Source organism: Mandrillus leucophaeus, unplaced genomic scaffold (assembly GCF_000951045.1).
Source record: "Mandrillus leucophaeus isolate KB7577 unplaced genomic scaffold, Mleu.le_1.0 Scaffold947, whole genome shotgun sequence".
Lineage (NCBI taxonomy): Eukaryota > Metazoa > Chordata > Mammalia > Primates > Cercopithecidae > Mandrillus > Mandrillus leucophaeus.
Window position 1 is genome coordinate 367,741 of NW_012110330.1, and position 25,484 is coordinate 393,224.

At 45.0% G+C, this 25,484-nt stretch overlaps 1 protein-coding gene across 1 annotated transcript in view; it reads right to left on the reverse strand.

Moving 5' to 3' along the window:
* Nucleotides 1-25,484, reverse strand: part of ATP1A4 (ATPase, Na+/K+ transporting, alpha 4 polypeptide) — a 36,189-nt gene that overhangs the window by 9,019 nt on the left and 1,686 nt on the right. Inside the window, exons 2-18 of the mRNA XM_011970394.1 lie at nt 25,017-25,076; nt 22,997-23,200; nt 22,066-22,179; nt 19,039-19,173; nt 18,646-18,763; nt 13,936-14,204; nt 11,928-12,126; nt 11,578-11,687; nt 11,240-11,374; nt 7,340-7,529; nt 7,025-7,197; nt 5,068-5,204; nt 4,597-4,747; nt 4,111-4,279; nt 2,621-2,775; nt 2,265-2,388; nt 1,195-1,340 (exon numbers count right to left, since the gene is read on the reverse strand). Coding sequence (XP_011825784.1) covers nt 1,195-1,340; nt 2,265-2,388; nt 2,621-2,775; nt 4,111-4,279; nt 4,597-4,747; nt 5,068-5,204; nt 7,025-7,197; nt 7,340-7,529; nt 11,240-11,374; nt 11,578-11,687; nt 11,928-12,126; nt 13,936-14,204; nt 18,646-18,763; nt 19,039-19,173; nt 22,066-22,179; nt 22,997-23,200; nt 25,017-25,076 — 2,589 coding nt within the window. The remainder of the gene's footprint in view (nt 1-1,194; nt 1,341-2,264; nt 2,389-2,620; nt 2,776-4,110; nt 4,280-4,596; nt 4,748-5,067; nt 5,205-7,024; nt 7,198-7,339; nt 7,530-11,239; nt 11,375-11,577; nt 11,688-11,927; nt 12,127-13,935; nt 14,205-18,645; nt 18,764-19,038; nt 19,174-22,065; nt 22,180-22,996; nt 23,201-25,016; nt 25,077-25,484) is intronic.

Below are 25,484 nucleotides of genomic sequence, written 5' to 3' on the forward strand. Positions count from 1 at the left end.
GAGCTTGCAGTGAGCTGAGATCCGGCCACTGTACTCCAGCCCCGGCGACAGAGCAAGACTCCGTCTCAAAAAAAAAAAAAAGAAAGAAAAGACAACTATAGAGAGGTATCCTCTAGGTTAAAAAGGTTTAGAATGATTAGGAAGGGATATACAAAGAAACTAGGTTTTCAGGTTTTTTTTTCTTTGAGATGGAGTCTCGCTCTGTCACTAGGCTGAAGTACAGTGGCATAAGCTCGGCTCACTGCAATCTCTGCCTCCTGGGATCAAGCGATTCTCCTGCCTCAGCCTCCTGAGTAGCTGGGATTACAGGCATGCGCCACCATCCCCAGCTAATTTTTGTATTTTTAGTAGAGACGGGGTTTCCTCATGTTGGCCAGGATGGTCTCGATCTCTTGACCTCGTAATCCACCTACCTCTGCCTCCCAAAGGGCTGGGATTACAGGCGTGAGTCACTGTGCCCGGCTGGTTTTCAGAATTTATATTTATTTATTTAGTTAGTTTTTGAGACAGAGTTTTACTCTTGTTGTCCAGGATGGAGTGCAATGGCATGATTTGGGCTCACTGCAACATTTGCCCCCCGGGTTCAAGTGATTCTCCTGTCTCAGCCTTCTGAGTGGTTGGGATTACAGGCACACGCCACCAGGCCCGGCTAATTTTGTACTTTTAGTAGAGATAGGGTATCTCCATGTTGGTCAGACTGGTCTTGACTCCCAACCTCAGGTGATCCACCCGCCTCGGCCTCCCAAAGTGCTGGGATTACAGATGTGAGCCACCGCGTCTGGTCTCAAATTTTAAATCATATCATTTGAACTGTCAGGGAGGAAGAGTACAACAGGAGAGGACCCAGCATTTATTTCTGGGGCAATCATGGTTAGAACCTGGGACAACAGAAACCGGCTCAGAAAAGTTGATATGACAAAGACTTCAAGGAGCCAAAGGACCTAGACAGGCAGGGCCAGACAACAGACAGGAGGGGCCACCTGGAACGAGCCTATGCTAAACAGAAGAGGATTTGCTGTTGTGACTGGAGACTGAGGGCAAGTGTGAGAATGCTCATACAGGACTGAAGAAAAGCCATCAGCTCTGCTTGTGTGGTGCTTCCCTTCTTCCCTCTTAAAAAATTTGCTAGACCCACTCTCCCCTGTCACTCTCACTCTTACTGGTCTCAGCTCCTACCTTATCCCTTCTACTCACCCACTGCTGTCCGTAGCTGTCCTCCAGGTCATTCAAGTATTTATCTTCCCAGTGGAGGCGGATGCCCAGCAGATCAACAGGCCTAAAACCATTCTCAGCCAGGATTACAAAGTAGGTAAAGAATCCAGCCAGAGCCTGGATCATCCCTGTGAATGACAGAGTTGCAGGACAGGGGAGCTTGGTTCAGAGAAGGGCCCCAAAAGGTAGGCCAGGGGAGGGCTGGGGGCTGGGACTTGCTTCTGGCTGGGCTGGTGTGTGTCTGAAGAGTAATGCGGAAGAGTCTTGCCATCAGCCGCCTGAGCCTGTCATCTCTCATCTCTGTGGGACTTTCCTTCAAGCCCTGACATTTATTTCTAAACTCTGACCCAGAGTCAGCTTTGAATCATATAATCTTAAAACTAAAAAGGACTTTAGAGGCCACTGATTCCCTCTCCCAATTTTTTTTTTTTTTTTTTTGAGACAGGATCTTACTCTGTTCATCGCTCACCCTATTTTCTGAAATACCATTGCACTTGGAAACTCAAGAACAAAGACTTCTAATGACTCTCAAATGTCTGTCAAGGCTGACCCCAACACAAGTGATATCTATGTCTACAGCCTTATTTTTCACTACTTTATAAAGACTAAGGGTTCTACCAACCTGGTTTATTCACTCTTCTCTAACTGTGCCATATGAAATTCCCCACTCCTTTGGTCTCCCACACCTGACCATACATTTACTAGTCTAAGCCCCATTTTCCCACACCAAGTTTGAGTCCTATTTCCTGCAAAAGGCTTCTCTGGCTATCCTCATAATGGTGAGCCTACTTGCTTTGTAATCCTGTAGCATGTTCTGTCTATACTCATTACTTGGCACTTGGAGATGCTATCATTTTATGTATGTTTGTTCCTTTTGTACTGGACTCTAAGTCAAGGGCAGATCAGAGGTGAGTGGTTCTTTGTGTTTTCAGGGCCTAGAACAGTTTGTTGCTGAGAAAATATCTCCCTGACTTCCAAACTGAGATGGCTTACGTTGCCAGGCAGGGGCAACCACTCCCCGCTCCCTCCACTCCTCACTCCTCTGGGCGCACCAATCTGTCCATAGGCCACGCCAATGAGACGGTGGTTCACCAGATTATCCGTCTTTGGGTTCCGTGGAAGCCTCTTCATGATGTCGCTTTCAGCTGACTCATAAGCCAAGGAGATGGCAGGGACCTGGAGGATGGAGGGTGGGGACGACAGAGGTCACAAAGTTCAGAAGGAAACTCAGCAGTAATTCGAGCTCTACCCCTCTGTCTTGACGCAGCCTCAATCCATCTCACAGGAGGTGCGAGAGCTGGGTCATAAGTGGGTTGTCATGAGTTTTAGTAAGGTAGCTCCAGGCAGAAAGAAGGGAGCTTAGGAGGCAGAATTCTGGGAATCTCTGGCTCACCAGCTTGGCCCTTACCATGTCAGTGCCGAGATCAATGCAGAGGATGGTTATGGTTCCCAGAGGCAGGGGTATACCGAGGATGATGAACATCAGGAAGGGGGTGATCTCAGGGATGTTGCTGGTCAGGGTGTACATGATGGATTTCTTCAGGTTGTCAAAGATCAGGCGGCCTGGAGAGGATGGTCAACCTTCTGTGAGAAGCCCTGGGAGAACACACCTCCCTCATACCAGCTCCAGGACAGACAGGCCACCTCAAAGAAGTGTCACAGTCCAGGAAAGGGTCTGGAAGTCCTAGACCTCTAGGGTCCCAGTATTGTTTCAAAATTGTGTGCGTTTTAATCGGAGCCATGCCGTCTGTGTACTCTTTGTTCTTAGATTCACCCTAGCTAACGTTATCTGATCTCTGAAAATTAGCAGGGTTGGGCCTGGTTAATCCTGCGATGTTTGAGAATGTCACTATAAAAGCCTTTATAAGATTAAGGCTGAAATGGAAAGAGCCAGGGCTTGGGACAGGCTTGCGTTCAAATCCCATCTTCTGCCATAGCTAGCTGTGACCTTGGGCACCCTCACGTCTGTGAGTTTCATTCCTCCTGCCTTGCAAGATTGCTGCATCCATCTTGACTGCCTTTTCAAAGATCGAATCCCTCTCTGCACTCTCTGCTTGGTCTGTCCCATGACACTTATCTTCTTTTAACATACTATATAATTTACTTATTTGATTGTCTGTCATCCCCACTAGAAATTAAGTTACATGAGGGCAGGGATTTGTGTCTTTTGTTCTCCCTACTGTTGTATCCCCAGTATCAAGCATAGTGCCTCCCACATAATCAGTGTTCAAACGAACTTATCGAATTGAGTGGATATAAAATACCAAGCAAAGTGTCAGGATTGTGCAAGGTTTCAATAAAATGGTAATCATTATTATGATGTGGATTGCTATATGTTTTAGTAAGATAGCTCCAGGCAGAAAGCAGGGAACCTGGAATGCAGAATCCTTGGGCTCTCCTGTTTGCCGGAGGGCATGCTCTTCACAATTCTCTGGGGCAGAGGGTGTGTAATTGGGCTCATGCAGTCAATTCATAGGTCAAGCTCCAACTGATCCTGATGTGTCACCACTATTTAGGCAACAGGTTCCTAGAAGACCCTCCTAAAGATGGCAGCGCATGGAATAGTTCCAGGGGTGTGGCTACATCTTGGAACTTGCTGTGGGCCTACTTGAATTCCAATGAGAGGACAATGAAGATATTATGTTATACCAGAGTCCCAGTCTCCCTGATAGGAAAATAAAATGAATAAAGTGGACTTTTCTCTGCTCTCATCAAACGGTGCAGATAGTGATGTACCAGCTGATCTAATTTGCAAAATTTTGTCTTATAGTGATTTTCTTCCGAGCCCGTACAGGCTCATGGAGGTTGGATGATGGGAAAACAGAAGGAGGGGATGTACACCAACCCCCACCTGAGTCCAAGGTTGAAGTCTCCACCCTGGGCACCCTGCCTCCTCACCCTCCTCCACCCCCGTGACGATGGAGGCAAAGTTGTCGTCCAGCAGGATCATGTCGGCTGCCTGCTTAGAGACGTCAGAGCCAGAGATGCCCATGGCAATGCCAATGTCAGCCTTCTTCAGCGCAGGGGAGTCGTTCACCCCATCACCCGTCACGGCCACAATGGCTCCCTGAGGAAGTCCAGACAGAGGGAGTGAAAAATTTATTGCATCAGATCCAGAACTAGTCCCAAATATCAGTATGATTTCTGCATCCCTCGTTTCCTGATGTAATCATGCTTGATCTAGGGCTCCTGTTCTTCTCCCACTCCTCCTGAGATATTTAAACTTTCAGGGAGCCCCTAAACTGAAGGCCACCATGGAAGTTCCAGATGGGTACTCTCTGGAGTCTCCTCCAGCCCAGCCCATATGTTCCTCTGCTTGGTTTGGAACTGGGCTAAGCCACAGGAGTTCTGCCAGTTTCCTTGGGCCTCCTTTTCCTTCCTTACCAGCCTCTGACATCCCTCGACAATGATGAGCTTCTGCTGAGGGGAGGTCCGAGCAAACACAATCTCAGTGTGGTTCTGGAGGATCTGATCAAGCTGCTGTGACTGTAAGTCCTTTAGTTCTGTACCATGCACCACAATGGCTTTGGCAGCACTGAGGGAAAATAATTTCAAAAGGCTAGTTTTGGGTGTTGAGAATTCACCAGGGGTCTTGGTGCCAATCTTGACTATAGCTTCATTGCTTCTTCTTTCAACCTAGTCTCCTCACTTGTCCCTAGCCCTATATTGTCCCCAAATTAACACATCCTATTCCCTCCCCACACTTTTGTCAACCACTTCTCTCTTTACTTCTTTCTTCATCTTGCTTCCTACCTATTGAAGGAGACTCCAAGAACTTTAGTAAAGTGGCCTCTGGGTGGGGCAGGCTGGGGATGGAGGGAACATGGCAGAGCTTGAGTTCTTTAGTGATCTCACCTGGCATCAACCTTGCTAATAGGGATCTTAAGCCGGGCAGCAACTTCCTCTGCCGTCTCAGTGCCTTCTGAGATGATGCCCACACCCTTGGCAATGGCCTTAGCTGTAATGGGATGATCTCCTGTCACCATGATCACCTGGGTTGGGAAGGGGAGGGAAGAGGAGCAGAATCATCTTCAGAGCCTGGATCCTTCATCTTTCTCCTCTAAGAACTGACAGACCACTGCTTTTTTTCAACAAGGATTTTAATTGCTCATTCCCAAGAACTTGTGGTGTAGACCAAAAACCATGCTACTGTGATTTCAACCCTCGGGAGTGGGTCAAGACCATGAGACCATAAAACAGGACAATTTGGGTCCTAGATTTACCAGGAATAAGCCAGAGATTTGACTATATTCAGAATTTCATTTAATTGCTCCAGAAGCTATTCTGCTTTCTTAAGTGCAAAGGCAGAAACACCTACACATAGAACAAGTGGTAATAAAGGAATGTCTGGAATAATCCATCTGCCTAGCAAAATTTCATCTAAGGCCCAGTGCATTGAAATTCTCACTCTACCTTTCTTCTTTCTGTGGCCTCACCCTGCCCCTTGGTTTCAGCTTGGTTTTGGATACCTGGTACCTAGTCCTGTCCCATTTCTACCCAAAGATGAATACCCAGGCTATGTGCTTTCATAGCATTCCATTCCTGTCATATTTCAGCACTTGCCACACTTCTCTGTATGGTGATTGCCTGTTTCTCTCTCTCCCGCAGTAGACTGAGAGCTCTGCAAGGGTGGCTTCCTTGTAAAGTTTCCTGCCCTAGCACAATGCCTAGCACGTAGTAAGCCATCAACAAATAATTACTGAATGAAGGAATGGAGGAATGATCACTACCTGGAACTCACTGCTCAAGGTTCCCAAGTCCCTCCCAGCACACACGGCCCAGACTGACCCCAGACAAACTGCCAACAGTCACAGGTCTAACATAGAGCCAGTTCCAACAGAGAGCACCTAGTTCTCCTTAAATACCTCCAATCCCCCAAACCTAGGAGCCAGAATATACAGGTAATCCAGAATGTAAGGTATGAGCAGGGAAGGTGTCTATATCTAAGCTGTAAAGATGTGTATGAGTCTTAGAATTTGACCCAGGAAACATGGGACACAGAACATCTCAGAATTTGAAGAATTCTATTGCTGCCATTCCATGAAATTCAAGGCCCAACCTGACCAAAGAGGATTTTCTACCTCTGGATTTGTTCTGAAGCTGAACTTCACTCTCGGTTGGACCGAATTTTGGTTTCCAGTTTTTACACCTGGACATATACCTCTTAGGGCAGCTGTTCACACCCATTGAAGATGCTTCAGCTCTCAATATCTCGTTCTCACTATTGCCTGGTCCAGAGCCCCAGCCCTCCTAGCCTCACCCTTTTACCACCCATCTCGGCAGCACATTTACACAATGTCTTCTAGCACTTTGCTATTCCTAGTGTGGTCTGCAGACCAGCAGCAATAGCATCGCCTGGGAGCTTGTCAAAAATGCAGTCTCTCAGGTTTTCCTGGACCTTCTGAAGCCAGATATGCATTTCAGAACGATCCCTGAGGGATCTGCACGCACGCTGGTCTGAGCAGCACTGTGCTGGACACTGGTTCTCAGACTTCTCTGCTCACTGGAAACTCCAGGAAAGTTTTTAAAAACACTGTTGCCAGGATCCTATCCTGAGAGTTTCTAATTAAATTAGTCTGGGGTGTGTCCCAGACATCCAATTTTTAAAGGCTCCCTGGTGATTCTAATGTTCAATACAAGTGGAATTCTAACTAGAGAGGAAACTTACTATTAAATAGAAATCAGAAGCCCAAGGAAACAGAAATCGGCTCAATTAAACTAAGATTATTGAGCACCTACTCTGTGCAAGGCCTTCTAGTAGATGCTCCAACTTGTGACAGGTGGGGGGCTCCTGGGCTGGCAAGTTATTTACCTTAATTCCTGCACTACGACACTTGCTCACAGCATCAGGCACGGCAGCTCGGGGAGGGTCAATCATGGATATGAGGCCCACAAAACAAAGGTTATCCATGGGGAAATTTATTTCATCTGTATTAAACGGGAATCCCTTGGAGAAGCTGCTAGGCAGATTCAAGAAGCAGAAGCCTGGAGAGACACAGAGGGAGGGACCAGTATCATCCAGCACTCTACATTCCTATCTGCTTACCCCAACATCCTTGATTTCTCACCCCACGGATAATAACCATTTTGATGCCATTCTTTAAAAAATTCTCCTACAGCTCCTCACCTAGCACACGTTCCCCAAGACCTCCCAGTTCTAAATAGGCCTTTTGGAAGGCTTCCTTCATTTCATCGTTCATTGGGTACTCTTGCCCATTCAGAAGAAAAGTAGAACAAAACTCCAAGATCCTCTCCGGAGCACCCTTCATCATCAGTACGTGGGTCTGGGAGCTGTCCTCCCGAAGGTGGATGGACATCTAGGGAGAGCAGAGGGAGCGCTGATGGGACAGGAGGAGAGAACAAGGATCAGCGGCAAAAAGAAGGGGAAGATTTCAAAGGTAAAAAGACAGACAACGTGTTTCATACTCCCATTTCTTTTGTTCCCTCCCCTCCCCAGTCACATCTCGCCCAGGTTGAGCCCAACTCCTCCTCCTTTTTCCAGGAAACTGCAGCCTGGTATTATTTGCACAGGAATCTCTATTATCTTCTCAGCCGGAAGCTCCCTGGGGGCAGGACCAGGCACTCTCACTTTCCCCCTGCATCCTTCCTTGCCAACTGGATGGCGAGAGAGCAGAAATAGTGGGACTGGCAAAGAAAGAAAGCAGAGTAGACAGGAAAGAAAAAGAGTCTGAAGGCCAGGCGTAGTGGCTCATGCCTGTAATCCCAGCACTTTGGGAGGCTGAGGCGGGTGGATTGCTTGAGGGTCAGGCATTCAAGACTAGCCTGGCCAGCATGGCAAAGCCCCGTCTCTACTAAAAATACAAAAATTAGCTGGGCATGGTGGTATGTGCCTGTAATCCCAGCCACTTGGGAGGCTGAGGCAGGAGAATCGCTGGAACCCTGGAGGCAGAGGTTGCAGTGAGCCAAGATTGCACTATTGCACTCCAGCCTGGGTGACAGAGCCAGATTCTACCTCAAAAAAAAAAAAAAAAAAAAAAAAAGTCCAAAGACCTATGTTCTGGGGCCAGCAAGAATGCATTATGGCCTCAGATCAGTTCATTTAACCTTGCAAAATCTTAGTTCCTTCGACGAAACATAAAAGTGTCTGCCTGGCCTCCTTCCTGGGGTTTTTTGTTGTGTTTCGTTTTTGTGTTTGAAGACGGAGTCTTACTCTGTCACCCAGGCTGGAGTGCAGTGGTGTGATCTCAGCTCACAGCAACCTCTGCCTCTGGGTTCAAGTGATTCTCCTGCTTCAGCCTCCTGAGTAGCTGGGAGTACAGGCACCGCCACTATGCTGGGCTGATTGTTTGCATTTTTCGCAGAGACGGGGGTTTCACCATGTTGGTCAGGCTGGTCTTGAACTCCTGACCTCAGGTGATCTGCCCACATTGGCCTCCCAAACTGCTGGGATTACAGGCATGAACCACCACACGTGGCCCTTCATTGGGTTTTTATAAGAGATAGTGTAGAAAATACTTTGACAACTGTGAAGTACAATCCAAAAATAAGTTAGTCATTCTAGTGCCTGGGCCTCTGTCTCCTAAAAGCATGAGAAGTCTCCTGAGAGGGGCTAGCTAGTATGGCTGGGCATGGGGATCCTTGTGGCTGTGGTGAGGGAGGGAAAGGGCACATTCATGAAATGAACCCGAGGGGACGACCCACAGCAAGGAGAGAGAAATGTGGGTTTTGCATTTCCTTTTGATCTCTGATGTATGAAAAGGAGCTCTCCATGGGGTTCCTCTTGTGATGGACAGGAAATGCCCGCTAGGTCGCCTGTTGAGAACAAAATCGACGCATTGAAAGGAACAGTGGGAGTGCAGAGGAGGCCAGACTGTACTGCCCACAGTACAGTAAGCAGGGTGGGAAACCAGTGCACAAAACGTGGTTACAACTGTTCTGTTAGTTTGTTCAGTTACATTCAAAATATGCTTAAGCAATTAAGAGGAAGAACCGTAACTCACTTAAGCAGAAAGCTGGAAAAGGTTTAAAGAGCTCAGTTTTCTAAGTGCTCAGTAAAATGTGTTGAATAAGTGAAGGGCCCAGGAGGTAAAGGCAAGACCTATTAGTAATTTGGTCACGGAAGAAAATCACATGTTGATAGAAAATTACAAATAAAAGAGACGGAGGGAAAAGTCTGGAAATGCTGGAACACAGCATCTTCTTCGTTTCCTTTTTATCTCAGAGGGAAACAGACCAAGCTCTGCAAACCACCAGCAGTCTGAGATGTCTCTTGCAAAGACTGGAGTCTCCACCGTTAGGGCAAGCTAAGGAAGGCACAAACTGAGGGCCTCCCAGAGCAAGTGCCTGCCAGAGCTTGGTGGCCAGTGGGACAGTCTGTCACACTTGGTGAACCACTGAGGACAAGTCTGCCATTTGAGCCACATGTTCAGTAGCTCAGAAGAGGCACCAACATAGTCATCTGGGAGAAAGTCACTATTTGTTGGATGCGCCAACATATGTTGTGAATATTTTTTGCTTTTATTTTGAATCACATGGAAGGAGAGGTACCTAATTCTTTCCAGTTAGAGGCTATGCTGCCGTCAAAGGCCCTGCCAAGCCACAGAATTCCTGTCTGACTAGTGAGGCCACTAAACATCAGAAAAAGATGGGAATAAGTTTGCCATTTGGGCCTAAAAGACCTATTTTATTACACTGACTAAAAACCAGTTGAGACAGAAAAGGATAGATCTATTTAACCCTTACTTGCTCAGTGTTCAGTGTAAAACTATGAGCAATTCAGTTTAAAAAAATTTATATAGAGGCCAGGCACGGTGGATCACACGTGTAATCCTAGCACTTTGGGAGGCTGTGGCGGCTGGATACCTGAGGTCAGGAGTTCGAGACCAGCATAGCCAACATGATAAAATCTCATCTCTACTAAAAGTATAAAAAATTAGCTGGGCGTGGTGGTGGCACATGCCTGTAATCCTAGCTACCCGGAGGCTGAGGCAGGAGAATCGCTTGAACCCGGGAGATGGAGGTTGCAGTGAGCCAAGATCGCGCCATTGCACTCCAGCCTGGGCAACAAGAGCAAAACTCTGTCTAAAAAAAAAAAAAAAGATACCGGCTGACTTGGGAGTCTCGTTGTCATTTTCTCTGACACGTTTTCCCAACACCTGAATGTCTGGCCTTTTCAGTAATGCATGGAGTCGAAGAATCTACTTCCCTAAGCAAATCTTGATTGCCCCGTGGAACTCAGTTCGTGCCTGGCAAAGCTCCAGTTCTGATAATGCCACTGTTCCTGCATCCTACTGTAACCCTCTCTTCAGTCTGCCCAGATTCTACTTGGGAGAGAAAGACTCTCTTTCCTGTCCCTCCACAGTCTCTCACTCAGCACTTCCCCTGCTCTCGTCCACTCCTCCCTGGAGAGTGGACCAAAATGTTCCTGGGAAATGAAAAACTTCACGCACATGAACACATGTAATTAGTTAAGGTTACATAGAAGTAGGGGAGGCCCTAATCTAATATGATTTGCATTCTTATCAGAAAAGAAGATACAAGACACACAAGGGAGAGGGTCAGGTGCCAACAGAGGCAGAGACCCCTGATCGCCTACCCACTGACAGCCACTAGAACTGCAAGTCAAGTGTGGGGTGAAAGGAAATACTTGATGGCTAACGAAATAAAGTGTCTTGCAAATGCAACCTAATTCTGCAGTGGCAAATCTCCCAGTAGACACAGAGGGGCCCCCTAACAGCTGCATGTGACTCCAACATGACTTTCATCAACCAGCTTCTGCTATCTACAGACATTTCAGAGAGCATTTTATGACTCGCTTTTTCCCCAAGTGGCACAGCTCAGAGCTCTGCATAGGACTGACTGATGCCTCTTCCTTTATCACCTGTTTCACCTCTCTTTACCTGTTTGTCAGGTTCTCTTGATGTGAGTCTTCTGTTAATTGGGATGCAGGTTCTACTGAGCTCCTCCACTGCTCAGAGGTGAAGTTGAAGGCAGAGGCAAAGCTCCCCTTGCTCCAGTGATGAGCCCATCCCCCACCAGCATTCTCCTACCTTTGTGGGTTCTGTACCTGGTACTTGTTGGTGGAATTAAAGGGAATCTCTGCCACCTTGGGGTTTTTCTCTCTCATCTCCGCCACAGAGCTGTAAGACTGCTCGATGAACTTGAGGAGGGCTGACTCAGAAGCATCACCCGTTGTGGCTCTCTGCCAGGATGGGGTTTGTATAGTAAGCCCCAGGGGCATGCCACCTTGGGCATGAGGCATACCTGTGGCAACATGGAAAGCGGACAAATGGGGGAGGGCGGGTACCTGGGGTGAAATTACTGAGCTCCAGGAGAGGATTTTTTGGGAGAGGGCAGGTTATATCCTGGACACTGAGGTACCCTCTTCCCCTTTGGGCCTGACACCTTAGCAATGGGCAGGATCTCCTGATTGGCCTTAAAGTCAGCCCGGTTGCAGAGGCCAGCGATTTGGGCCAGGATAAACCAGGTATCAGAGCTCTTGGCAAATGTTTTTCCTAGGGAGAAAGAAAAGAAGAACTGTGAGCAGGGAATGAGAATTTTAAGCAAGCAGTTATTCACATCCTCTTTGGCACCCAGATACTTCACAGGAGCAGTGTTTCTTTCCTTCACACCTCCCTCTTCTTCACTCTACTTTCAGGCTCCCTCCTCTCTGTCTGGACTCACCATTCTCTCTCAGCTCACTCATCACATCCCCCAAATCCCTCCACTCTTCTTCCACCAATACCACTAGTCACCAGTCTGTTCTTCGGTGGTGTCAGCCTCATACACGGTCATATCAAACCACATGTGGGCGACGGTCATGCGGTTCTGGGTGAGGGTGCCCGTCTTGTCTGAGCAGATGGTGGATGTGGAGCCCAGCGTCTCCACCGCCTCCAGGTTCTTCACCAGGCAGTTCTTCCGCGCCATACGCTTGGCTGTGAGGGTCAGGCACACCTAAAGCCAAGAAGAGAGGAGAGAATACACACAGGAGATGGAATACTCACACCACTTTGCATTGTGGACGTTTGATCATTTTTAAATGCTATTTTAATTTTTTGTACTTATTTCCCTTTTGTTCCCACCTACTCTTTAAACATTTCATTTCTGGCTGTGGTAAAGGAATTAAGAAAGTGATTGTGGTTTGTGCTTTATGGTAAGAGTTTCAAAAAATAGTGCATTTTTTAAAAAATGTCTTTTTCTGTTTTTGTTTTTGAGACAGAGTCTCGCTCTGTGTTGCCCAGACTGGAGTGCAGAGTGATCTCGGCTAACTGCAACCTCCATCTCCCAGGTTAAAGCGATTCTTCTGCCTCAGCCTCCCGAGTAACTGGGACTACAGACATGCACCACCATGTCCAGTTAATTTTTGTATTTTTAGTAGAGATAGGGTTTCACCAGGTTGGCCAGGCTGGTCTCGAACTCCTGGGCTCAAGTGATCTGTGCGCCTTGGCCTCCCAAAGTGCTGGGATTACAGATGTGAGCCACTGTGTCTGGCCAAAAAAGAGCGTATTTCTTTACTAGGGTATCATAGACAAGGATCCTCTTTATTCCCCCCTGGAATATTCCTCTCCCTCAGGATCCTTGCATCTTTTCTATTCAGCAATCTCTTTTTCATTCAAGTTTAGGCCCCACCTCTTTTAAGTCCAATCTTTCCAGGGACCACATAGATAGCTAATCTTTTATGATGGTATAAGATGCTAGGTGATGGTATAAGAGGGGGTGTTGGACCAATAGTTTAAACAAAGAATGTGGAGGAGATAACAATAATATCACAGCATTGAAAAGGACTTGAAAAATCATTTAAATGAAAAGACTTTTGTTGATCGTGAAGGCAATGTAAGTCAAGTGTGAGGCAAGATTGTTTTAAAAGCTAATGAATTCTTAGGCTGTGGTTATGTTAAGTATGGACTTCTAATAATAGGATTAGGGGTTATAATTTATTTACATAATATCACTAGACCCTACATTTTTGTGCTAGTCCAAACACACCCCAAGTATTATTCTCATTTCTCTTTTAAGAATATTGACAAACTAGAGTATACCCTCAACAGGTGATCATCAAGACAGGTGGCCTACAGACCATGTCATAGGAAGAATGGCTAAGGGAAGAGGGATTATTTCACCTGCTACCACAAGAGTTTGAGGGGACATAATGGCTACCATCAAAAATCTAAAGGGCTAGTCTGTAGAAGAGAAAGAATTGACTTATTTTGTTTCTTCAGCTGGGAAACTTAGGACAAACAGGGATTTATAGTTCTGCTTAACACAATGAAATTTAAATAGAGCAAGCCAACAATGAAATGAATTGAGACAGAAAGGGGTGGACTAGAAATAATAATCATCTCCCATGGGTTTTATAGAGGATATTCAGCATTGGTTGAAAGATTGAATTTATATGATCTTTGAAGTCCTTTCCTGTAAGATTCTATAATTCTAAATTAATCTTCCTCTATAAACTGATGAATAAATTAAGGTCTGGAGATGTTAAGTGATTTAGCCAATACTAGAACTCACTCTCAGTGACTGATAATCCAATGCATTTTCCATTGAAACTTGCTTCCTCTCTCATTGAGGAAAGAGAAGGCACCAAAATATATGGGCAGAAGGAGTCAGTGTAATATTGAGAACTAAATTATTCCTGATACCTAGGTACATATCAGGAAGACTCTGCACTTGAGAGGTTCGATGACAAAAGAGATGCTAGTGATCCCTTTTCCCTGGGGTGATTTGTCTGCCCTGCGGCCATTTTCCACCCTGTCTACTCACAGTGACCGTGGCCAACAGCCCCTCAGGCACATTGGCCACAATGATGCCAATGAGAAAAATGATAGCCTCCAGCCAGCCATAGCCCAAGAGAAGTGACAGCACAAAAAAAGTGACACCAAGGAAGACGGCCACCACAGTGATCAGATGGATGAAGTGTTGGATCTCAGCAGCAATAGGTGTCTGGCCAACCTCCAGGCCTGACGTCAGGGAGGCAATTCTGCCCATCACTGTAGAGTCACCCGTAGCAATCACAATACCCTGGGCGGTTCCTGTGGATGAAGCAGGAGAGGGCAATGTGATGTTGTGATAAGAAGTATAGATATTGGTCTCTGCCCCCACTTCCTGACATAGAACTTCTAAAACCCTTGAAGATAAGGGTGCTAGGAGAATCTTTTGTTCTAATATTTGGTCTCTGACCCAGTTCTGGACACAGAGCTCCTAAGACCTTTGTAATTTCTTGAATGATAGGAGCATCTGGACGTAGAACTCTTAAATGCCTTGGAGTTTCCTGGGTGATAGAAGTATCTTTGTTCTAATGAGGTGACTCTTTGTGGCTTCCTGGATAGCCACAGGATGGGGCTGGTCGCCAGGGCAGATAACCATGTGATTAGAGAGTTGGAACTTGCAGTTCATGGCCTGACCTCTTTGGAGGGGAGGAGGGATGAAGGTTGAGTTGATCACCAATGGCCAATAATGTAATCGATTATACCTATGTAATGAAACATCCATTAAAAACCCCACAGGACTGGGTTTGGAAAATGTCTACATGTGTGACCATGTGGAGGGTTACTGGAGAGCAGCCTGGACAGGATGTGGCACGGATGCTCCTCCATGCCCCTTCCCACGTGCCTTGCACTATGCATCTCTTCCATATGACTGCTCATCTGTATCCTTGTAATATCCTTTATAATAATGGGTAAACCTAAGTAAGGTGTTTCCCTGAGTTCTGTGAGCCATTCTAGCAAATTAATCAAACCTGAGGAGGGAGTCGTGGGAACCCCAATTTACAGCCAGGCCAGAACCTAGGACTTGCGATTGGTGTCTAGAGTTAGGGACTGTCTTGTGGGGCTGAGCCCTAACGTGTGGGATCTGATGCTATCTCCAGGTGGATTGTGTCAGAACTGAATTGAATTATAGGACACCCAATCATCGTCCTTTGGAGAACTGGTTGTTGGTGGGGAGAACTGTCTACATGTTGGACACAGAAGTGTCCTGTGTTCAGTGTGAGTGTAGGAAAAAAAAAAAGCTGTTTCTTTTTTTTCCATCAGAGATGGTCACCCAAGACATGCCAAGTCTGAATTGAGGGAGCTGTTTGGTTTGGTTCCTACAAAGAGGAAGCTGTCAATGGTCAAAAACGAAGTGGAGACTCAAGGCCCTCTGAGAGGTCATTATGTTCTACTCTCCTCATATTTAGTTTATACAAATAAAGGTCTTCTAGTCTGAAAAATCTCTGAAGAGGTCTCACAGTTCTCCTGAAACATCCAATTTTATTGCCTAATTGCCTTCACTGTCAAGAAGGCCTTTATTATACTTAATCTGAGTATCTTCTATTGCCTATATAGTTCTTATATTTTCCTCAGCAGCTAAGGAGTTTCTAGATCCCAGGAATAGTGGTTACCCTTCTGATGGAGCCCTATGTTCCAACATCCCCTTATCCCCTAACCCAGTGGTTCTCAACTGGAGGCAATACCTACCCACCAACCCCCTTCCCCGGGGACATTTGGCAATGCTTAGAAACATTTTTGGTTGCCACAACTGGGGTGGGAGAAGACTGCTACTGGCATGCGGTGGGTAGAGGCCAGGGATGCTACTAAACATCCTACCATGCACAGGACAGCCCTCCTGTCCCACACAACAAAGAATTATCCAGCTCCAAATGTGAGTGGTTGAGAAATCCTGCTCTAACCTGCACCCCCTCCCTGCTTTGCTGGCTGGAGCCAGTCTGACCTCTGCTGGGTAGCATGGGCCATAACAGCTGGGCTTCTGTGCTTATGAGGTCCCTCTTTCCTCTCCACCAGCACCGCCCCAGTCAGAAGGGCAGCTTGGACGTCATGTTTGGCTTTACACACACATGATGCAGGCTACTCACCTTGAAATGAGGGGCACGACAAAATTTTTTTCTTAAAGTAATTCTTCCTGCTTTACCATAATGACTGAAATTTCTACCATTAAAACCAGAGTCAGAATCACTCAGACAGGCAGCATATCACCGAAACTGCATTTATTTTAAAAGCAGAAAGACTCAGGGCTGGAAGTTCAGCTTTCTAAATTACTAGCTCTTTTCAATGGGGCAAATTACTTAAACTCTGAGAGTCAAGCTTCCTCATCTTTAAAATGGAATGAAAACACTTACTAAACTACTTTTAAGAGTCCAGAAGAAGGTTAGGCACATCATAGGCACTCGAAAATTAGTTTCTTTCTTCTCATCATTTAGATGAACTTAGGGATTCCAGTAGGACCAACATAGAATCATACTTGTGACTTAGTAGGGGCAGCTCTAATCTGGGAGCGCCCATGAACATTGTTGCCCGTGGTGGTCTCCATTTTCTAAGGTTGTCTTTAGCTGTATGAGTCTGAGAGCAGGGTACTACTCAAGGAGCAGACAGGTCAGGTCAGTGTTTATGTGGAAGAGGAATCCTGAAAAGGTTTCCAGGCCGAGGCATTCTATAGATGGGCTTCAAACTGGTTGCCAATGGCATATATTTGGTCCTGTGGAATGAAGATGCTGAAATACTTGAGAGATGCTGAGGAGTTTTCTATTTTGGGTCGGGTGGGGGAGGGTGGGTAGAGTATGGTGTCACCTACATATATTTTGTGTCATGGTTTAGTCTAGTTCTTCCGTTTTATTCCTTCTGCTATGGTTTCCTCACAATTGGAGAAACGGGGTTTAATAATTAATCTCAGTGTGTCTAGAGAAGGGGATGGGTTGATGTCAACCTCGGGGAAGGCTGAGAAAGCCAAGCATCCGGCACCCCAGGCCAGACTGGCTCCTTCATACACCTTCCATATATTGCCAGAGAAATAGCCTGGGCTCCCTTGAAGATGCATGAGAGTTGCTGAGAAATTCCTCAACTGAAAGTCCTTCGGCCCAGCTCCTTCAACCTAGCTCCACCTTCTTCGCCACATCTTGGGTTTTGTTAGTCTCCTACAAAACCATTTTCTATCTAAACAGACCCTTGCTTCCCAGTCGAAATGCCACCACCCACTTTCCTCCATACGCTTTATCTGAACATGTACTTAGTTGATGAAAACCCTCCTTTGTAAGGATAAATTTGGGCTAATTTTTTCCTAAAATCTAATAGTAGATATCTAGTGTTTTGGGGGAAAGCTTGCTAACTTGCTTCTGTCCAATCAATTTTAAAACACTTTTAATATATGTATATTATTTTCTAGTTGGATTCTTTCTCATAGTCTATTCTGTCTTAACATGACTCTTCTTCTTAAAGGTATTTTCAAATTAAATAGCAATCTTTCAGTACAGAGTAGGGACTGTGGAAGAAGCATGAGCTATGGAGACAGACCTACATTAGAATCCCTGACACGCCTCCTTTCTATTAAGCTGTACTCTTGGATATGGTGCTTAATTTCTTTGAACCTTAGTCTGCCATGTGTAAAATAGGGATAATATCTGGTATTGTGCACATTGTGAGAATTAGAGATAATATTTATAACATTTAACAAATACTATGCATTCAATTAAAAAATAACTATTTCTAGGCTGGGCATGGTGGCTCATGCCTGTAATCTCAGCACTTTGGGAGGCCGAGGCAGGCAGATCACTTGAGGTCAGGAGTTCGAGACCAGCCTGGCCAACATGGTGAAACCCCATCTCTACTAAAAATACAAAAAATAGCTGGGCATGGTGGTGGGCACCTGTAATCCCAGCTACTTAGAAGGCTGAGGCAGAATAATTGCTTGAACCTGGGAGGTAGAGGTTGCAGTGAGCTGAGATCACACCACTGCATTCCAGCCTGGGCGACAGAGAGACTCCGTCTCAAAAAAACACAAAACAAACAAAAGAACTATTTTTAGATAACTAAACATTTGTTCTTAAGCATGAATAATGGTTTTCAAGTGTGCTCCATGGAATCTTCAGGCCTCTTTAAGGGAAAAGGGCAAAGGAGAAATTGACAGAATGATGTTCAGTCCCTTTTTATGACCACTTTGCCAGAAGTGTCTCCCAGTTCAAGGATTCCTAGATTCTAGGAGCAAAGCGAAAGTTTAAGTGGTAAAGTCTAAGTGGCGGCACCTCTGGTAATTCAAGTTTCCAATGCCAATATCTTCTCTTGGATAGGGGAATAGTTAGAAGTTAGGGTTTACCTTAGGAGAAGAATGACTTAGCAGGGCTGAACAATTTTCCTCCCTTCTGTGCCATTTTCAGCTTATAGAGCATCGTCCATTTACAAGCTAAAATAATAGCTAATAATTGTAGGTCACTTACAATGTATTAGGCCTTGTGCTGGGCATTTTACATATATTATCTCAATTCACACAAAAATCTATGGAGTAACGACTTTTACTGTCATCATTGTGCAAATGTGGAAATGATGGCCTTGACCTTTCACCAGAGGTCATACAGCTCATGAGTGATGGAGAAGCTTGACTGCTACTGGCTCTTACCTACCCCGCTACCTTTAGAAGACAGTTATTCAAATCTTTATGTTTTGGTGTCTGCTTTTGAATCTACGCTACTTATGATTTGATATTCACCTTCCACACAGTTGGTAGAAAAGAAGCAGATGTTTCGGGTCTCCAGAGGGTTCTCATGGGTGAAGTCAGGGGAGCGTGTCTGGGGTTCTGACTCCCCAGTCAAGGATGAGTTGTCCACCTGGGATGGGAGAGGGGATGGGTTGTAAGGTAAGCATAGGAAAAAAGGCAGATTTATTTACAAAGATAGCATGTCTTCATCTGGTGACCAACGTCATCATTGACAGACAGAGAGAAACACATTTACACAACGTCTATTGTCTCTAACATCAAATCTGCACTTGTAACTTCTCAAGATTCTGAGTAATAAGCTTATACTTTCTCTAACAGCACAGGTGTCTACCTTGCCATGAGATCATGCTTGGGTGCCTCACATAGCTTTCTGCATCCCCTTACCTTACATCCTTGTGCAGAGATAAGCCGGAGGTCAGCAGGGACTCGGTCTCCACCCTTGATTTCCACCAGGTCCCCCAATACCACCTCTTGTACATTAATTTGCATTTTCTCTCCTTCTCGAATTACCAGAGCTTGCTGTGGGAGGATAGTGCAGGATCATTTCCAAAACTGTTGGCTTCCCCCATCCCGTTCTTAGCCTAAAACCTGCTGTTACTGGTCTCCTTCCTCCTTACTCCCGTTTCTTAGTATCACTCACCACATCATTCTTGAAGGTGTCTTTGGTAGATTGCAAATTCCCATGATGCTGTTTGCAGGGCCCTTTGCAATGTGACTTTGACGCTCTTCCCGTTAAGAGGTGGAGTCTATCTCTCTACCCCTAAACCTGGGCTTGGCCATGTGACTTGCTTTGGCCCATAGAATGAATGTGATGGAGAGAAGAGTTTAAAAAGTGCTTTCAGGCTGGGACTGGTGGCTCACACCTATAATCCTAGCACACTGGGAGGCCAAGGTAGGAGGACTGCTTGAACCCAGGAGTTTAAGACCAGACTGGGCAATATAGTGAGACCTTGTCTCTACAAAAAATGAAAAAAAATTAGGCAAGTGTGGTGGCATGCATCTGTAGTCCCAGCTGTTTGGGAGGCTAAAGTTGGAGGATCGTTTGAGCCCAGAAGGTTAAGGCTGCAGTGAGCCATGATCATGTCACTACACTTCAGTCTGAGAAGTGAGACCTTGTCTCAAAAAATAAAAAGAAAAGTGCTTTCATGCTGGGGCTTGCATTCCTGTTTCTGAGAATCCTCTGCCACCATACGAACAAGCCCAAGCTAACCTCTCTGTAAAAAGAGAGATCACGAAGAAAAAGGCTCCAACTGTCTCAGTCATCTTAGCTGAGGGCCCAGACATGTGAATGAGGTCATCTAAGACCATCCAACCCCAGCTGAGGTCAGCTTAGATCAGAACAACAGCACAACCACAGAATTATAAGAAATAGGAGTTTGCTATTTTAAGCTACTAAGTTTTGGGGTAGCTTGTTAGGTAGCAAAAGCTAACTGACCTTCTCTAAACTCCTAGTCTCCAAAACTGCCCAAACACGTTGTCCCAGATCTCTTACCCAAGGAAGGAATTAAGTGATACCAAAGAGAGAAGGAAATCCTGGGCTATACTACTGGAACATGATCATATTCTTGGGAAAATGTGGAGACTATTCCTTTGCAAGTTTCCAGCCCTGTGCCTAGGAACCTCTGTTTACCGTTGTATTCTTTCCAAGTACCTTTAAAAAACATTTAACTTGAAAATAATTTTAAACTTTCAGAAAAGTTGCAAGAATAAAAATAGTACCAAGAACACCTACATAACCTTTATCCAGATTCACCTATTAACATTTCACCCCAGTTACTCTGTCATTTGTTTTCATCCTCTCTCTCTCTCTCTCTCTCCCCCCCTGTGTGTGTGTGTGTGTGTGTGTGTGTGTGTGTATATACTCTTTTCCTGAACTACTTGAGGGTAAGTTACCTACATCATGATCTTTTATCCTAAAAACTTCATGTGTATTTCCTAAGAATTAAGATATTATCTTAAATAACCACAATGTAGTTATCAATTTCAGTAAGTTTCACATTGATAACTTTAATCTACTGTATTAATCTGTCAGCATGCCAGTTTTGTCAGTGGACCCAATACATCCTTTAAAGCATTATTTTCAGTGGAGCTGGAGGACATTGTCCTAAGCAAACTAACAGGAACAGAAAATCAAATACCTTATCTTCTCACTTATAACTGGAAGCTAAACACTGAGTACATATAGACACAAAGAAGAAGAACAACAGACACCAAGACCTACTTGAGGGTGGAGGGTGGGAGGAGGGTGAGGATAGAAAAACTACCTATCAGGTACTCTGCTTATTACCTGGGTGATGAAATGATTTGTACACCAATTCCCTGTGACACACAGTTTACTTATAAAACAAACCTGCACCTATATCCCCGAACCTAAAATAAAAGCTCAAAATAAAAAGTAAAAATAGAAGCATTATTTTCTCCTCTGGCACAGAATCAGATCTAGGGTTAGATATTGCATTTAGTTGCCATGTCTGTGTCTTTTTTTTTGAGACAGCATCTCTCTCTGTCACCAGGCTGGAGTGCAAAGGCACGTGATCTCTGCCTTCTGTGCTCAAGCAATCCTCCCATCTCAGCCTCCTGAGTAGCTGGCACTATAGGCACGCTCAGCTAATTTTTAAATTTTTTGTAGAGATAAGGTCTCACTATACTACTCAGGCTTGTCTTGAACTCCTGGACTCAAGCAGTCCTCTTGCCTCCCTCCCCCAAACGGCTGGGATTACAGGCGGGAGCCACACCACCCTCGGAATAGTTGTCATGCCTCTTCAGCCTCTTTTTTTTTTTTTTTTTTTGAGGTAGGGTCTTGCCCAGGTTAGTCATAGTTCACTGCAGACTTAAATTTCTGGGTTCAAGTAATCCTCCCGCCTCAGCTGCCTGTGTAGCTTGGACTATAGATGTAGACCAGCTATTTTATTTTATTTTATTTTTGTAGAGATAGCGTCTCAAAATCCTGGGTAATCCTGTTGCCTCAGCCTCCCAGAGTGCTGGGATTACAGGCATGAGCCACGATGCCTGGTCTGTCTAATCTGGGACATCCCCACAGCTGTTCTTTGTCTTTGAGGTCACTGACATTTGAAGAATCCAGCCCCTCCACCTCACCCCACTCCCAGGCCCACCAACACTTGTCCCTTTAAAAAAATAGAATGTTCTTATTCGGGGTTTATATGGTGTTTCTTCTTCAGATTCAGATTCTGCCTTCTAGATCAGACCACTTCATAGATGACGTTATGTCTTTCTCAGGGTTTCACAGCTTTTCCAGGTACTTTTAAGGACTAATAGAGTACCTTGACCTCCTCATCTCCAACCTCACTCAGCTCACTCGTCGTAGGATATAATTTTCCACGGGACTTCATCATTGCGTATTTGGCCATATCCTGCTCCTCGTCCCACTAGATCCTCCCACTCCAATCCTACCTGAGGCACCATGTTCTTAAAAGACTCCATGATCCTGGAGCTCTTGGCCTCCTGATAATAGGAGAAGCAGCCGGTGATGATGACCACGACGGAGAGTACGATGCTCAGGTAGAGCTGGGGGTGGGGAAAGAAAGCATTTATCAGTGGGGCCTTGTCTTTCTCTTCATCCTCAGAAAATCAGTTTGCAAGGGGCATGGCTGTTTCACCAGGTGTAAGAGACCATAGGACTGAGTTGAGAGCAGAGGGATAGAGAAGAATCTGAGGTGGGGCCAGTACACTTGGCTTCCTGGTGAAGGAACCCTGAGCCATGGTGAGCCATCAGCAAAATTCCTGGTCACAGAAGGCCTGTATTTTTCTCTCCAGGAAGGCTAATTTCTGGATGGAGGGAGCAGATCGTGAGGGAGGCTGGGAGGAAGGAGATGAGGTTAAAATTGTGGAGAAGAGAAAGGGACTGCAAAGTGCTTTGGGGATCAATTGGGAAGGTCGTCAAAGAACAGCAAGTTTTTCGGCGACATTGTGCATCTCAAGGAACTGGACCAGAAGCTTTTTAGATAAAAGGTGAGAGGAACCAAGATGGCACTTAGAAAGTGCTGGGCGTATTAGGGATTTTGGTTTATTACATTAATGTACATTTATTACATTATTATGTAATGTACATTTATTATATTAATGCACACTTAATTATATTTTATATGTGCATTATATAATGCACACTTAATTACATTGCAATCAATGTAATTAATGAATTACATTGCAATTAATTACAATCAATTACATTTACAATTAATGTACATTTATTACATTATTACATTAATGTAATAATGTTGTTAGGGATTTGGGCCAGAGGACTTCAGGAGTGCTAGACTGCTGAGCAAGAGTGTCTGGGGCTGAGCAGAGATAGGGCTGGCTAGTAGTAGCTGAACAGACTCACGTTGTCTTTTGCAGGCTCCTCATTGAAATATATCTGGATGCTGTAGGCCACAAAGCAGAGAATGGCCCCAGTCCATAGTAGGAGGGAGAAGCCTCCAAACAGTTGCTTACAGAATTTGACCCATTCTGGAGTGGTGGGGGGTGGGGTAAGGGTATTGGGTCCATTTCGAGTCAGGATTTCCTTTGCCATTTGGTGGCTATGGCCCTGTGTAGAGAAGAAATAGGGTTGGATAGAGAGCTGTGAAAAGAGGAACAGCCATTACAAAGGGGAACCTGACATTTGGAGCCCCAGGACGGGTCTAGAGACTAGAGACACTTTCGGAAGGTCAGTCTGGAAGTTCTTCCTAGATAAGGTGAGGTTTTAAAATTTGCATTAGAGGAGGGATGTCATTTAGCGTGCTCACATACGAAAGTTTTTGTTTATGGATTGATTCACAAACCTTTATGAACTTGAGAACCTATCTTGGGTCCTAGGTGCTGAGGATACCAACTTGAGTAAGAATGGTCCCCACCCTTAAGGTGCTCCAGTGGGGAGATAAATACATACAGATAATTATAATGTGCAGGGCTAATGTCATGATGAAATATAATACTTAATGTTGATAACATATTAACACCCACACTTTGACTCTCCAACTTAGAGGGAATAAGATCTAGTGTTTGGTAGCACAGTAGGACAACTATAGTTAATAATTTATTATAGATATCAAAATAATTAGAGGAGTGGCTTTGGAATGTTCCCATGCAAAGAAATGATAAATATTTGAGGTTATCCTAAATACCCTGATTTGATCATTACACATTGTATCCTTATATCAGAATATTACATGTATACCATAAATATGTACATCTACATATCCATTTTTTTTTTTTTGAGACAGAGTCTCGCTCTGTCACCCAGGCTGGAGTGCAATGGCGTGATCTTGGCTTACTGCAACCTCTATCTCCTGGGTTCAAGTGATTCTCCTGCGTTCAAGTGATTCTCCTGCCTCAGCCTCCCAAGTAACTGAGATTACAGTTGTGTGCCACTATGCCTGGATAATTTTTGTATTTTGAGTAGAGATGGGGTTTCACCATGTTGGCCAGGCTGGTCTTGAACTCCTAACCTCAAGTGATCTGCCTGCCTTGGATTACAGGTGTGAGCCATGGCACCTGGCCCATAAAGTTTTAAAAAATATAAATAAAAAAGAACACCAACAAAAAACATGAATGCATAGATTCTCATTCCACTCTTGTGCACAAGCTTATATGCTTTTTCCTGTTAATGAAAATGATACTAGAACCTGCCAGTCCCCATCAGCCACTCCCCAACCTCTGCCTGAAACACCCAAGGGGCCCCAAGACCGTTTCAGGGGGTCCACAAGGTCAATTTTCATAGTAATACTAAATCATTGTTTGCCTTTTTTTACTCTCATTTTCTTAAGAGTATATAGTGGAATTTTCTGAAGGCCAACTGATAACATCCAACAGATTTTATACGGAAAATATTTGAGAATCCAGCTATCTTCCATTAAAAAGCAAGACATTGAAGAAGTTTGCAAAAATGTAAGATGCTGCTAATTTTTTTGTTTTGAAAAATACAGCTATTTGTCAAAACATATTATATATGAATATATGATATTGTTTTTGTTATTTTTAAATGAATTGAGAAATACATTTTAAAACTGTCAATTTTAATTTCTAATATGGTAAATATAGACAGACGTAAGCCACATAAGCACAAGATCTTTGCAGTCCTAGATAAATTCTAAGAGTGTAAAGGAGACCTAAGGATAAGACGTTTGACCAGCACTGCCCTAAAGCATTCTTATTCTCTTATCTAGTCCTAAACTCTCTTTGGAGGTAGTTACCATTTTTAGCTTTTTCCAGGTAGTGTCCATGGAACGTGGCCAGGCAGAGGGTGAGGGGTGGAAACATTGGACTTGAAGTTAGGGGGCTGGATTCCTAGTTCAGCTTTTGTCCTGGCAGCCTCACAGTTGAAGTTGGAGACTCTCTGCCTCCTCAGGGAGCTTCTTACTCACCTTTGTCAGGTCCACAGAGTACTTGGTGCTCAGTTCTTCCAAGGTTAATTTGTGATCATCCTGAGGGGACAGTAGAGGCATTGAGGGACAGGCGGTGGCCCAGGTCATTTCCAGGGAGAGGGGGAGAAACAGACTGGAGAATGTTAGTCCAAACTGTAACTACACCATTTTGTAAGCTCCTTGCAATTTTTTTTTTTTTTTTTGAAAGGGAGTCACTATGTCATCCAGGCTGGAGTGCAGTGGTACGATCTTGACTCACTGCTACCTCTGCCTCCCGGGTTCAGGTGATTCTTCTGCCTCAGCCTCCCGAGCAGCTGGGATTACGGGGGCCCATCACCACGCCTGACTGATTTTTGTATTTTTAGAGGCGAGGTTTCACCATGTTGGCCAGGCTGGTCTCAAACTCCTGACCTCAGGTGATCTGCCCGCCTTAGCCTCCCAAAGTGCTGGGATTACAGATGTGAGCCA